Genomic DNA, 14190 nt, shown 5'->3' on the forward strand with positions numbered 1-14190 from the left:
AAACTCTTTAACATCTACAAAACATTTGTCTTTGAGATTCGAAGAAATCTGTAGGAAGGAAGGAAATGTTTTATTTAACGACGCACTCAACACATTTTATTTACGGTTATATGGCGCCAGACATATGGTTAAGGACCACACAGATATTGAGAGAGGAAACCCGCTGTCGCCACTTCATGGGCTACTCTTTTCGATTAGCAGCAAGGGATCTTTTATATGCACCATCTCACAGACAGGATAGTACAAACAACGGTCTTTGTTCACCAGTCGTCGAGCAGTGCCTGGGACGAGAAATAGCCCAATGGGCCAACTGACGGGGATCGATCCCAGACAGACCGCAAATCAAGCGAACGCTTTACCACTGGGCTGCGTCCCGCCCCCGGTTACAATAGCCGAAAACTCATTAAAGGGACATTCCTGAGTTTGCTGCATTGTAAGATGTTTCCGACTAATAAAATATTTCTACGATTAAACTTGCATATTAAATATATTTTCTTGTTTAGAATATCAGTGTCTGTATATTCAATGTGTTTCTGGTTGTCTTAATATTTGTAAGAAGCCCAAACTGGATTTTGTCTTCAAATAATTTTGTACGTTTAATATACAGCCACTAATATTCTAAACAAGAAAATATATTTAATATGTAAGTTTAATCGTAGAAATATTTTATTAGTCGATAACATCTTAAAACATTGCAGCAAACTCAGGAATGTACTTTTAACATCTACAAAACATTTGTCTTCGAGATTCGAAGAAATCTGTAGGAAACTAAAACGTCATTTGTGGTTACCCGCGTTACTACTGATATTATATGACGCAGAGAGAGATAGAGAACAAACAATGATGACATCACCTGATTTGCATATTCTGCAGCAGCAACAGCAATGTCTCCGGCAGAGAACGAATTGCCTGTAAATTAAATAACAACAAATTACCTGAGACGGATCGTTATAATTGCGATAGTTATAATTTTATTATATATTAATGTTCTTTTTTTTTTACGATCCCCCTCCAAACCTCCCCCAAAATTTCCTTGGCATTCCATCTCATGTCACTGCCCACAACCTTAATGTCTGGATCAGCTACTGATTACTATTATTATCATTATTATTCTTATTACTGTTGTTGTTCTTATTATAAGTATTATAGTTGTTGTTGCTGTTATTATTTTAATTATTATTGCTGTTGTCGTATATATTATTTATTAATAACATTATTATTCTTATTATCATTATTGTTATTATTTCTTCGTATTATTATTATCATTACTATTGATATGATATGATATGAGATTACATTATATTATATTATATTATATTATATTATATTATATTATATTATATTATTCAGAGATTTACCTTATGTTTTTCTGAAATGGGGGTCCCTTGGACTCACCTCTTTCTTTTCTGGGGGTCCCAACCTGAAAACAAAGGGTCCCAAAACCACACAAATGACAGAGAGCTGCAGACAACAAATCACGTGTATACTGTATATGTTTCATTAAAGTAAATTTAACAAGCTGTGTTGTTGTTTTTCCTTTCGGGAAATCAATGTCGGTATTCATTGTTTATTCTTTCAAAATCAACATTTCACTTTGATCTGTATAATTATTTGACACTCACAATACCATGCGTTGTTTATGAATCGTGCTACTTGTTTGTTAATGCAAATCAGAACATTTAACCAATTTGTTTTATTCGCCCGGGAATATCCGCTTGTGTTCGGCCTGTTGACGAGAAGTTCCGAATGATCGCAAATCCGCGATCTCTTTCCGGAAATTACCAACATTACACGATTAAGCGCAGCAAAGGATAAAGACGCAGTGTTCCCAGAGATTAAAACTTTTTGTTTTCGATATGGGGAATCCCCATTTGAATACGCAGTTTATAGGTAGAAAAGAAATAGTGTGTTACACAGAATGATCGATCTTTGATAGTGGACAGGGTTACTGAAAATGTCAGATATTTTATGCGTCCCACGGGACGCAGTATCTCTATTTTTGCGGGTCCAGTTAAGTTTTAGTGCGTCCTATACGCAAGTTTTGTGCGTCCGGTAAATCCCTGATATTATATTATATTATATTTATTAAATTTATCGTATAAATCACGTATGTTTTCTTCAATATATCTAAATATGGTTGCCTGAATAATCCAGCTTGTTGCACACAAGTAGTGTGAGTCAGTGTGTGGGGGGCGGGGGGGGGGGGGGGGGGGGTAGTAGGCGTGGATTAAATTGTTTTGGTTCCTCGAGATATGAACGAAAAAACGTAAGCACCTCTGGACCAGTAAGATTGCCGTAAAGTATATAGACGCAAAGAAAATTTAATTATATTACATTACATGACGTGACATGACGTGACATGACATGACATGATGTGACATCACATCACATCACATCACAACACATCACATTATATTGTATTATATTATATTATCATCATAATCATCGTCAGTTCTGTAATAAACATAGTCTGTCAATCTAAAATCATTTATTAAAGTTTGCTGATGTTTGATGACGTCACCTAATTTACATATTCTGCAGAAGCGTTATGAATTTCCTGTAAATTAGGTAACGATATGACATTTGAATGTTTGAAAATAGACTTACCAACAACAACTACATTCTTGTCCCTGTACGCTTCTCCTGTTTTAAAATTAATGGCATGTTCGATCTTTCCTTGGAAACTTCCCATCCCTTCTATATCAGGATACCGAGGCTTCTTAAAATATCCAGAGCAAATCACGACTGCATTGAAAACCTCCACACGAGATTTTCCGTTGCTGTCGTGAATGGCGACTTCCCAATTTCCGGTCTCGTCGAAATCTCGCGCCTTCGAGACTTTGTGGACTTCCGTCTTGAACTGAATGTATTTCCGGAGTTTGAACTGGTCAACGTAGCTGAGGAGGTAGTCGTGTATCATTTTAGGGGTCATGAAGGTCGTGGTGTCCTTGGAGAAGGGGAAATCGCTGAAGCATGACATCATCTTGCTGGTGTTTGTTACCAGAGACGGATACGGTTTTGGTGAAGATGACGGGTACATGTTGTCATCCGCGTACCACATTCCTCCTGTGAACAAATAAATATTCAGTATGGTTAACGTTGGGGTTTTTTTCGTATACATATTTATACATGTGTATAATCAGGGTACGAAATTAGCATTTTTACTAACCGGTTCAGTGATTTTTTGTTAAAGCCCCGACCAAAATGTAACAGTACAGGGCCCAGGTTTTATATAACGTAAAACCGTCGTAGTGTATGACAAGCGACGTTGTGACGTCATAGCTGACGACGGTTTTACGATATCGTAGCGCTAAGATAGATTCGAAAATCTGTAGCCAGGCCCAGTTTTCAAAATAACAATACGTTACGTTGACTGTTTTAACAGAGCTGCCAAACAACCTTTAGCATAATCTCTGATTTTGTGGTCACACAAACAATTAAACAAATAAATAAAATTTGTATCTCATCACAAGACCGTGTCTAGGTAGTCCTAAACCAAATAACTTACGGCTGCGTCAAAGTTCGAGGTGCTTTTCTTCTTCTTCTTCTTCTTCTTCTTCTTCTGCGTACAAGCTATAGTTGATCATGCTTTAGATTTGTAGTCCGGTTGTGGTGATAAAAACCGCTGTCTTTGTCAAGTCTTCTTTGGAACCGCAAAGCTTGACAGCCAGTGTTGCTCAGTTCGGCCAGTGCTTTATCCTGGCTTCATTGTAGAGGGGGCAGAATTGCAGGATGTGCTCTGGGGACTGTGGTCCTGTTTGACATGGACATTCATCAGTGTCTGCCAGTTTCTGGCAGTACATATGGGATCTGAGAAGGCTGGTTCTTAGCCTGAAAATGGTTATCTCTTGGTATCTTTCCAGATGATGGATTGGATCCTTGGTTGTAGCGTGGGTGCATCAGAACTTTCTCTTAATTGTGGTTGCTTTTGACAGAGCAGTTAAGACAACAAGTGGTAAATGTACTCGTGTTTCTTGAAAACAAAAATTAGTTTCTTGTGGGCCAAACATGTGTGCAATTTCATTTCATCTACTATCACTGTGCCACGAAGTCTTGTGCTTGAAACATGTATGTGACACCTGTAAAAAAAAGTACTCAAAGTTTGTGCGGAACTAGGGATAGTAATAGACGCTACCCGTTATCTCAGAAATGAGCAGCTTTGCCCCCCTCTCCCCGTTTTTTTTTCTGATTCACTTTAAGGGTGAGGAGTGGTACATTTTATATGTGTGGTGTTTATGTCGATTGAGATACGCTGCAGGTAGGAGTTTTAGCTGCATATGTTACTATTATCGTATATGGGATTTGATTTGGTGGTATATAACCTCTAATGGTCATTTTAAAAAGTCATGATGGTATGCAGTCATATTAATTAATGGTATACCTATTGTGACTTAAAGGAACATTCCTGAGTTTGATGCAATTTTTAAGATGGTATCGACTAACAGAGACTTTTTAACGATTGTAATTACATATCAAATATATTTTTCTGCGTAAATTATTTGTAGCTGTATATTAAACGTGTTTTGATCGTTCTAATATTTGTGCTAGGTTAAATTTCATTGTATATCCTAAAATATTTTTTTTTTCGTACGAAATTATTTGAAGACAAAATCCAGTTTGGGCTTCTTACAAATATTAAGACGACCAGAAACACATTGAATATACAGACATTGATATTCTAAACAAGAAAATATATTTAATATGTAAGCTTAATCGTAGAACTATTTTATTAGTCGAAAACATCTTACAATGCAACAAACTCGGGAATGTCCCTTTAATTTAACCGCTAGTATTGGATTTTCTGTCTATATTTGTGCAGAGATGTGCAACGTTGGAGATACTAAAGTGTACTTGGGGCGGGGTTTAGCTCAGTGGGTTGAGCGCTCGCTTGAGGTGCTTGCGTCGCAGGATCGAATCACCTCGGTGGATACATTCAGCTGATTGGGTTTTTTCTCGTTCCAACCAGTGTACCACAACTGGACAAAGGCCGTGGTATGTGCTTTCCTGCCTGTGGGAAAGTGCATATAAAAGATCCCTTGTTGCATTAGGAAAAAAATGTCATGTGTTTCTTCTGATGACTACGAGTCAAAATTACCAAATGTTTGACATTCAATAGCCGATGATTAATTAATCAATGTACTCCAGTGATGTCGTTAAACAAAACAAACAAACTTCTTCTAGGTCATGAGATTACATGACAAAATCCAGCACGCCAATAAAAAAGTACTGTATCCATGGGAGTAACGTATTCCACAAATGTTAGTGTTTATATACTCTTCAAAAAAGTTGGGGAACTCTAATAAGAATATATAATTTCCAAAATTGTAAGGTATATTAGCTGTAGGGAATGGTTATATGATAATAGTGAATTAATTGGGCAAACATTACAACCGGTAGTTCAGTATTACAGTAGGTTTTATGACCACCAAAGATATTGAAGAACGATTGGGGTCAGAAGTGAAATTTGAAAGTTGACGTTTCTTTTTTTATCAGTAAATCGCAAATTCAAACAATAAAAATAACTGTATGATCAATAGAATGAAAAAGATTGACAGAAATAATGTTTCACAGTGATTTATTGACCTTCCTGGAAATTGTCAAAATCGAGAATGACACCCCACGCTCTTGTACGGGGCAAATGCGTGATGCATGTGCAAACTATGGAATGTGTTTCGGTGTGTTGATAAACAGACCTAAACGTTCTTTACTAGGACGACTGTGGTCAAAACGTATGTTCAGTCTAATAGTTGATATTAACATTAATATTTCAGGTTCCCCTACTTTTTTTGAAGAGTATAATAAGAGTGTATGGGCTAAAGCAGCACATGTCTTCAACCAGGCCCAACACATTTTCATCTCTTAAATTCAGGGGTCATAAGCCTGCTACAGACAGATATTTCCTTTTTTAAACAGTTAAGCCCCTTGAATAAATAACCTTGGGATTTATAGTTGATCTGAGGCCAGTACCTGTGCTCAGGACAGGCGTGCGCTACAACAGCTTGCTCTGAATGTGCACGTTAAACATTTTTCCAATCCCAATCCCAATATTTGATCTGACCACCGGGCTCGGTGATGTCGTGGTTAAGTCATCGGATATAAGGCTGATAGGTACAGGGTTCGCAGCCCGGTACCGGGTCCCACCCAAAGCGAATTTTAACGACTCAATGGGTAAGTGTAAGTTCACTACTCCAAATTTTCTTTCAGTAAGAACTAACCACTAACAACTAACCCACTGTCCTGGACAGACAGCCCAGATAGCTGAGGTGCGTGCCCGGGACAACGTGCTTGAACCTTAATTGGGTATAAGCACGAAAATAAGTTAAAATGAAATGAAATGATCTGACCATAATTGTGTCACAATTGATAAATCGCCACACTTTATCTTTAACTGACCATGATTTCAGCTCAATATCTTGTGGGGAATAGGGCTCCGTAAATCTGTATATGACACAGACAAGCAGACACACACAGACAGACAGACTGACAGATAGAAAGAGACGAAATTTCCCCCATCCCTTGCCATGCAAGACAGGCGTATTCCATGACGTCAGCCCATGCGGAATAAATCGGTCTTATATGACCACGTGACTTCTATAGTTTGAGCTGATATTAACATTGGTTGACGTTACGTAAACAGCAAAATAACGCAAGAAATGCTTTTTATATTTCATAAAAACAAGGAAACCTGCTGTCATAATGAAATTATACTAAATTTTCGGTTTATACTTTTAGTATAAACCATTTTTGGGTACGATTTTTTCAACGGTTATGATTATATTTTATTGTAAGATAAAAAAAGAAAGAAAAAAAAGTAGGTTCCCAACATGCTTGTTTTTCATCTACTGGATGGGAGAAAAATAATCCTCCATTATGTATCCATGTGGGACAGGGCTATTCCACCCTCGGGTACATAATATGATGTCAGAGACTCGGGAAGCCTCGTCTTGACAACAAATTATGTACCCTCAGGTGGAATAGCCTTGTCCCACATGGACACATAATGAAGGATTCCTTTAGTATAGTCTCCTCCGGTTGGACCGGTATCACTGGCATATCTACGGAAAATAGCGCCTATAGCAAGTACTGAAGTTGCGCCTCTATCCAGACATCTGACACCCATCTTTTAGATAACATCTGACTAAAAAGGGCCTTAGCTAGGATTTTTTTGTTTGGGGGTGGGGTGGGGGGGGGGGGGGGGTGGGGTGTGGGGTGTGTGGTGGGAGGAGCAACTGAGTAGTTAATAGTCTAAAACTCCTTAAACAGTTAAGAAAAGAATTTTCTTTAAGTTTCTATAATGCTTTCCGGATTTTTTTCTAGGGGAGGTAACTGCCCCCTCCCACCCCCCCCCCACGGCTAGCTACGGCCCTGCTAATAGAAACTGCTCAGTGGCGCCACCATTCAAGTGGCTGCAAGGGCACGTGTCATATTTGCCATACCCTAGTTACGTCACTGCCGGTAGGAGATACAACAGGTTGTTTATTATTTAATACTGATATGTAATTGTGATTAAACTATGTATTAAATGTTGCTACTCGTTTTGACTTTCTATACCTCACTATCTGAGTTAAATTCTGCTAACAATTGACCAATAATGGCAGAGACACGTTCACTTTCATATACATCATCTATCTCTATCTCTCTCTCTCTCTCTCTCTCTCTCTCTCTCTCTCTCTCTCTCTCTCTCTCTCTCTCTCTCTCTCTCTCTCTCTCTCTCTCTCTCTCTGTGTCTCTCATTTGTCTCTTTCCCTTCAATTAACCCTCTATTCTCTCTTTATCTATATCTCCTAATCTGTCTTTCTCCGTCGAATTCTCTCTCTCTCTCTCTCTCTCTCTCTCTCTCTCTCTCTCTCTCTCTCTCTCTCTCTCTCTCTCTCTCTCTCTCTCTCTCATTTGTCTCTTTCCCTTCAATTAACCCCTCTATGCTCTCTTTATCTATATCTCCTAATCTGACTTTCTCCGTCGAATTCTCTCTCTCTCTATCTCTCTCTCTCTCTCTCTCTCTCTCTCTCTCTCTCTCTCTCTCTCTCTCTCTCTCTCTCTCTCGCACACATACACACACGCAAACAATATCTTCGGTGAAAAAAGAAAGAAAGAAATGTTTTATTTAACGACGCACTCAACACATTTTATTTACGGTTATATGGCGTCAGACATAATTATGGTTAAGGACCACACAGATTTTGAGAGGAAACACACTTCGCCACTATATGGGCTACTCTTCCGATTAGCAGCAAGGGATCTTTTATTTGCGCTTCCCACAGGCAGGATAGCACAAACCATGGCCTTTGTTGAACCAGTTATGGATCACTGGTCGGTGCAAGTGGTTTACACCTACCCATTGAGCCTTGCGGAGCACTCACTCAGGGTTTGGAGTCGGTATCTGGATTAAAAATCAGCCTGGGATAGACCGATGGCCTCGGTGAAAAAAACCACCCTAAAACATTACAATACATTAACAACAAATATTCCTTCCCTTTAATATTTTATAAACTTACCAATTTCTTCGCATCTCTCAAAACACACCGGTTCTAGTCCTTCCTCCAGACAGGATTTGAGGGCAGTCAATCCAGACACCCCAGCTCCAATAATGGCGACTTGCATGACGTCAGTCATTTTAATATCTGAAAATAATAATAATATAACTATACTGAATGCCAACACAGATTGTATATACTAAATACCTTCCACATGTATTCTTGTATACTCATTTTCACGCCTGGTACATAACAACAACGATAACTATAGTGTTTTCAATCATCTTCTTCTTTTTTTCTGTGTAAATAAAAGTTAATTTACTGAATCGAAGGAAGACAGGAAATGTTATATTTAACGACGCACTCAACACATTTTATTTACGCTACGTAAGTCAATGATTAATTTATCTCCCTTTGTCTCGTTTCTTCATATTTAAGTTTGATGACTACCAATGCATCTGTGTGTATTCAAAAAAAAAAAGAGAAAAGAAAGTAATTTAAACAACTGCAGAGGCGGATCTAGGGGGGGGGGGGGCAAGGCCCGCCCCCTCCCTAAATTTTGCGACAGTTATAATTTTATTATATATTAATTTTCATTTTTTACAATCCCCTCCAAATCTCCCCCAAAGTTCCTTTAGCATTCCGCCTCAAGTCATTGGGGCCCCCCTAAATGGATTTTCAGGATCCGCCACTGAATTGTACCTATAAAAAAGGGATATGAAGTGCAATTACGATAAAATATCTAACACGAATTGAATACGAATCTAAATAATGATGGCACAATGTCCGGTCGTTGAGTGTAAGTTAAAATTTAAATGTGTTCGATTCATTTTGTTTTTTAAGGGCTCAGTGGGTAGGTGTGAGGCCACTACACCCTCTTCTTTTTCCAGGCCCGTACGCAGAAATGTATATAGGGGGTGCGTAATCGACGGCCCATGAGGGCCGGAGTTGCTAGGGGGGTCCGGGGGCATCCCGGAATGTATATATATTAAACCGTTCAGTCTGCTATAGGCTTAATGCCTGGGGCAGATTAACCTCGCAATGTGCTTGCACACGAGGTTAATCTACCGGCATCGGTGGCGTAGTGGTTAGGCCATCGGTCTACAGGCTGGTAGGTACTGGGTTCGGATCCCAGTCGAGGCATGGTTTTTTTAAATCCAGATACCGACTCCAAACCCTGAGTGAGTGCTCCGCAAGGCTCAATGGGTAGGTGTAAACCACTTGCACCGACCAGTGATCCATAACTGGTTCAACAAAGGCCATGGTTTGTGCTATCCTGCCTGTGGGAAGCGCAAATAAAAAATCCCTTGCTGCTAATCGAAAAGAGTAGCCCATGTAGTGGCGACAGCGGGTTTCCTCTCAAAATCTGTGTGGTCCTTAACCATATGTCTGACGCCATATAACCGTAAATAAAATGTGTTGAGTGCGTCGTTAAATAAAACATTTCTTTCTTTCTTTCGAGGTTAATCTTGATGAACCAACGTTTACGTTGTTTTGTGAATAGCTCATCAGTCGTAGACACGTTTACGTGTATAACTAGGCTTACAATGTTTTGTGAATCTCAGTCCTGCCCCATATTTTAAGGATGACAGAAATCGGATGCCCGCAGTGTTCAGTGTTATAAAGGGGAGCCCAAATGTAATAAGAAGAATGTAACACGATACATCCAGATACCCAGTGTGTGTTATTTTACGCTGCTAGCCACCTGAGAAGACACCATTCAGGCGCGTATGCCGGGGTGTGTGTGTGTGTGTGGATGGTGTGTCGACCCCCTCCGCCCTCCGCTCAAGCACATTTTCTTTCTTATTTTTCAATAAGTTTTCCGTGGTTAGGCCATCGGTCTACAGGCTGGTAGGTACTGGGTTCGGATCCCAGTCGAGGCATGGGATTTTTAATCCAGATACCGACTCCAAGCCCTGAGTGAGTGCTCCGCCAGGCTCAATGGGTAGGTGTAGACCACTTGCACCGACCAGTGATCCATAACTGGTTTAACAAAGGCCATGGTTTGTGCTATCCTGCCTGTGGGAAGCGCAAATAAACGATCCCTTGCTGCTAATCGGAAAGAATAGCCCATGGAGTGGCGACAGCGGGTTTCCTCTCAAAATCTGTGTGATCCATAACCATATATCTGACGCCATATAACCGTAAATAAAATGTGTTGAGTGCGTCGTTAAATAAAACATTTCCTTCCTTCCTACTACTAACCGCATATAAAATGTGTTGAGTGCGTCGTTAAAGGGACACACCCTAGTTACGGCTAGTTGTTAACCATTACGGCGTTGTTTTTCGCTATTAAACCCATTTTTTCACAAATAAAATTGCACTTTACTTACCGTTTATTATTTAGAATATACATTTCCATTCACCTGAAGTGTTTTTTGGTAATCCTGGTTTTAGTAATACCACAAAATGCAATTTTCGTATTTCATAAATCGCACGCACGTCTGAAAAAAAAACGTTGAGCAGACAAGGTCTAATCTATTTTTAGAGGGGATATTTCCATTTCAATGTCACAGACGTTGGTATATCACGTGACCGTTATCATTTTGGTTCGGTTTGTTTTCTCGTGCACGGTTCGCGCAATCAACATCCGATTTGTTGTTGTTCATTTGTGAGATTTTTCTTCACAGTTCGTGAACATTTTCAGTAACAATAAAGTTCAGACAAGTAAGTGTCTCAATACAAAACGTTACAAACCCTTAAAACCAATAATTTTGCTAAGTCTTACGATATCTGGAGAGGGGATACAACCAGGACAGAACAGTTGGAACAAGTCCAGGAGAGTTGAAAGAAACGCACCCCAAGTCTGTGAATTTGTCGTGACGTAGGCATTGTTGTGCTTCGAGCGACATCTACCGGTGACATCAGAATACTAACTTTCAAAATTATTTCAAGCAATTGGGACATGAGGATTCCCATGGTATTTATCGATATAAAACCTGCTTTTTCACTCCATTTAATAAAAACGCGATCTAAGTGTGTTACAGGTTTGTAGATTAACCAAATTATAATTTATTTTCGCTGGATGGAACTAGGGTGTGCGGCTTTAAATAAAACATTTCTTTCTTTCTTTCTTTTTTCTGACTCTTAGTCATCAGAGGAAACCCTCTACAACACGTGATTTATTTTGACCACTTGTATTGCAATGGTTGGAACGAGAAAAAAACAATCAGTTGAATGATTCGATCCTTCGACGCAAGCACCTGAGGCGAGCGCTCAACCGACTGAGTGAAATCCCGCCCACATTTTCACCTGTAGTATAAATGATGCCATATTACATGTTTGGAGGGAAGCGGTCAGGCCCTTTATAAGGGCCCGATGGGCAACCTAGGGAGACACCACAGCATCGTAAAGGTCTAAAATTAACGAGCTACTCTCGATTCACTAATATCAAAACCTATATTAGCTCGGCCATTTACCTTTCGACCGACCGTTCAAAATTGCGCCAAAATTTCCTCAAAAAAATTGCGCACCACTTTCTCTTTGGCATTAATAGCTCCATTCAAATTCCATAGCACCACCACTACCCCCACCCGCCTGCTACCGATTCATTCGGGCTGCTGGTGCTCCCTTGCACCTGCCAGTGCAGGCGGTCCCTCCTTCCCCTCCCCCAACCTTCCCTGACAGGCGTGCGCTACAACAGCTTGCTCTGAATGTGCACGTAAAACCCTATGACATGACATGACATGTTTAGAGGGGATACTGTCGTATTTAAAACTATGTTTTTTTCGTTCTGCAGCCCTACCATGTTATATTTAGTATATTAAAAATACAACAAATAAATAATCAAACAAAAACCACTTTTGCGAAGACATTAAAGGGACATTCCTGAATTTTTAAGATGTTATGGTTATGGACTAACAGAGACTTTCTAACGATTGTAATTACAAAGAAAGTTTGTTTTGTGTAACGACACCACTAGAACACATTGATTTATTAAAGGGGCATTCCTGAGTTTGCCGCAATTTTTAAGATGTTATGGTTATGGACTAACAGAGACTTCCTAACGATTGTAATTACAAAGAAAGTTTGTTTTGTGTAACGACACCACTAGAACACATTGATTTATTAAAGGGACATTCCGGAGTTTGCTGCAATTTTTAAGATATTATCGACTAACAGAGACCTTTTTAACGATTGCAATTACATATCAACTATATTTTTCTGCATAAAATATTAGTGGCTATATATTAAACGTGTTTCTGATCGTTCTAATATTTGTGCTAGGTTAAATTTCATTTTATTTCCTAAAATTAGAGCTGGGCGGTATTGAAATTTGAGGATCGGTATCAATATTGGGGTGATTTACCTCAGTATCGGTACATATTCGGTATTGACTGCTACTTTCATCTAAATACAATTAAATTCCACACACAAGGCTCTCGTCTGGTTTATACCAACCCATTTTGCGTTCGTCAGATATATTATTAGTGATTTCTGGGAAATATTTTTAATACCGAAATTTCGGTATTGTGACATTTTCTCGGTACGGTAAATCGGTATTGACATAATACCGAAGTAGTAAGGGCCTCACTATAGGGGATATCGATTTCACTATTGCATCATCCAAGATGGCCGCCAATCTGCGCAGTAGGGGGATGATGCAAGATGATGCAATGCTGACGTCACTAGGCCCCGCCTCCAGAAAGGCGTGTTCATTGTAAGAACTGATGCAATACTGACGTCACTATGCCCCCGCCCCCCCCCCCCCCCCAGAAGGGTGTGGACACGTTTATTTTAAGAATTGGTGTAATATTGACGTCACTCTTACAGTGTACATTCCAGTTTTTGTTTTAAAAACCGATGTAATGCTCAATACAGTATTTTGTCCAAATGTGTAATTGAAGACAAAGATTACTAAAAAGACATATGTTAATTAATATTCCCCACTCATTTTTTTCCCCACTCTTACTGTGTACATTCCAGTTTTTATTTTAAGAAACGATGTAATGTTCAATACAATATTTTGTCTAAATGCGTATTTGAAGACAATGATTACTAAAAAAGACATATGTTAATTAATGTTTGACATCCAATAGCCGATGATTAAATAATTAAAGTGCTCCAGTGGTGTCGTTAAACAAAACAAACAAACTATTAGTGGAAAATATGCCTTAGTGTTTAAAAACTAGAGTATGTCCCTTTAAAGGGACATTCCTGAGTTTGCTGCTTTCCGACTAATAAAATAGTTCTACGATTGAACTTACATATTAAATATAAGATGAAATTTAACCTAGTACAACGATCAGAAACACGTTTAATATACAGCCACTAATATTTTATGCAGAAAAATATATTTGATGTGTAATTACAGTCGTCAAAAAGTCTTTGTTAGTCGATAATATCTTTAAAATTGCAGCAAAATCTGGAATGTCCCTTTAAAACAAATACATTTTGTCTGCTTACCTCTACGCTGCATAGTTAATAGGGGATTACCAGCGCGGCTGTATACACACCCGGTGTGAAAAAACGGAGAGAAAGAGAGCCGCTCTCATACACAGAAAACACTCATCTAAACGAGTCTCCGTGTATTTATTTATTGGGTCAATGGAAATTTTATAATATTAGAAAGACATGTGGAGGGAGGGAGCTGACAGATCGAGGGCGCAAACCAATGTTTCTAGGGGGTTCGCGAGTATACTCCCCCGTAAAATTATGAAAACTAGATGTCCTAAAATGCAATTTACTGCATACTACAAGTAAAATTCATCTCTGC

The 14190-nt window shown here is 39.1% G+C and overlaps 1 protein-coding gene across 1 annotated transcript in view; it reads right to left on the bottom strand.

The window, feature by feature from the left end:
- LOC121386865 (dimethylaniline monooxygenase [N-oxide-forming] 2-like) overlaps positions 1-13978 on the bottom strand; it is a 21470-nt gene extending 7492 nt beyond the window's left edge. The window contains exons 1-4 of the mRNA XM_041517894.1: positions 13881-13978; positions 8496-8621; positions 2608-3066; positions 854-909 (exon numbers count right to left, since the gene is read on the bottom strand). Of these exons, the coding sequence (XP_041373828.1) occupies positions 854-909; positions 2608-3066; positions 8496-8621; positions 13881-13893 (654 nt within the window). The 5' untranslated portion in view covers positions 13894-13978. The remainder of the gene's footprint in view (positions 1-853; positions 910-2607; positions 3067-8495; positions 8622-13880) is intronic.
- Between the last annotated feature and the right edge of the window lie 212 nt (positions 13979-14190).

Source organism: Gigantopelta aegis, chromosome 12, assembly GCF_016097555.1.
Source record: "Gigantopelta aegis isolate Gae_Host chromosome 12, Gae_host_genome, whole genome shotgun sequence".
Lineage (NCBI taxonomy): Eukaryota > Metazoa > Mollusca > Gastropoda > Neomphalida > Peltospiridae > Gigantopelta > Gigantopelta aegis.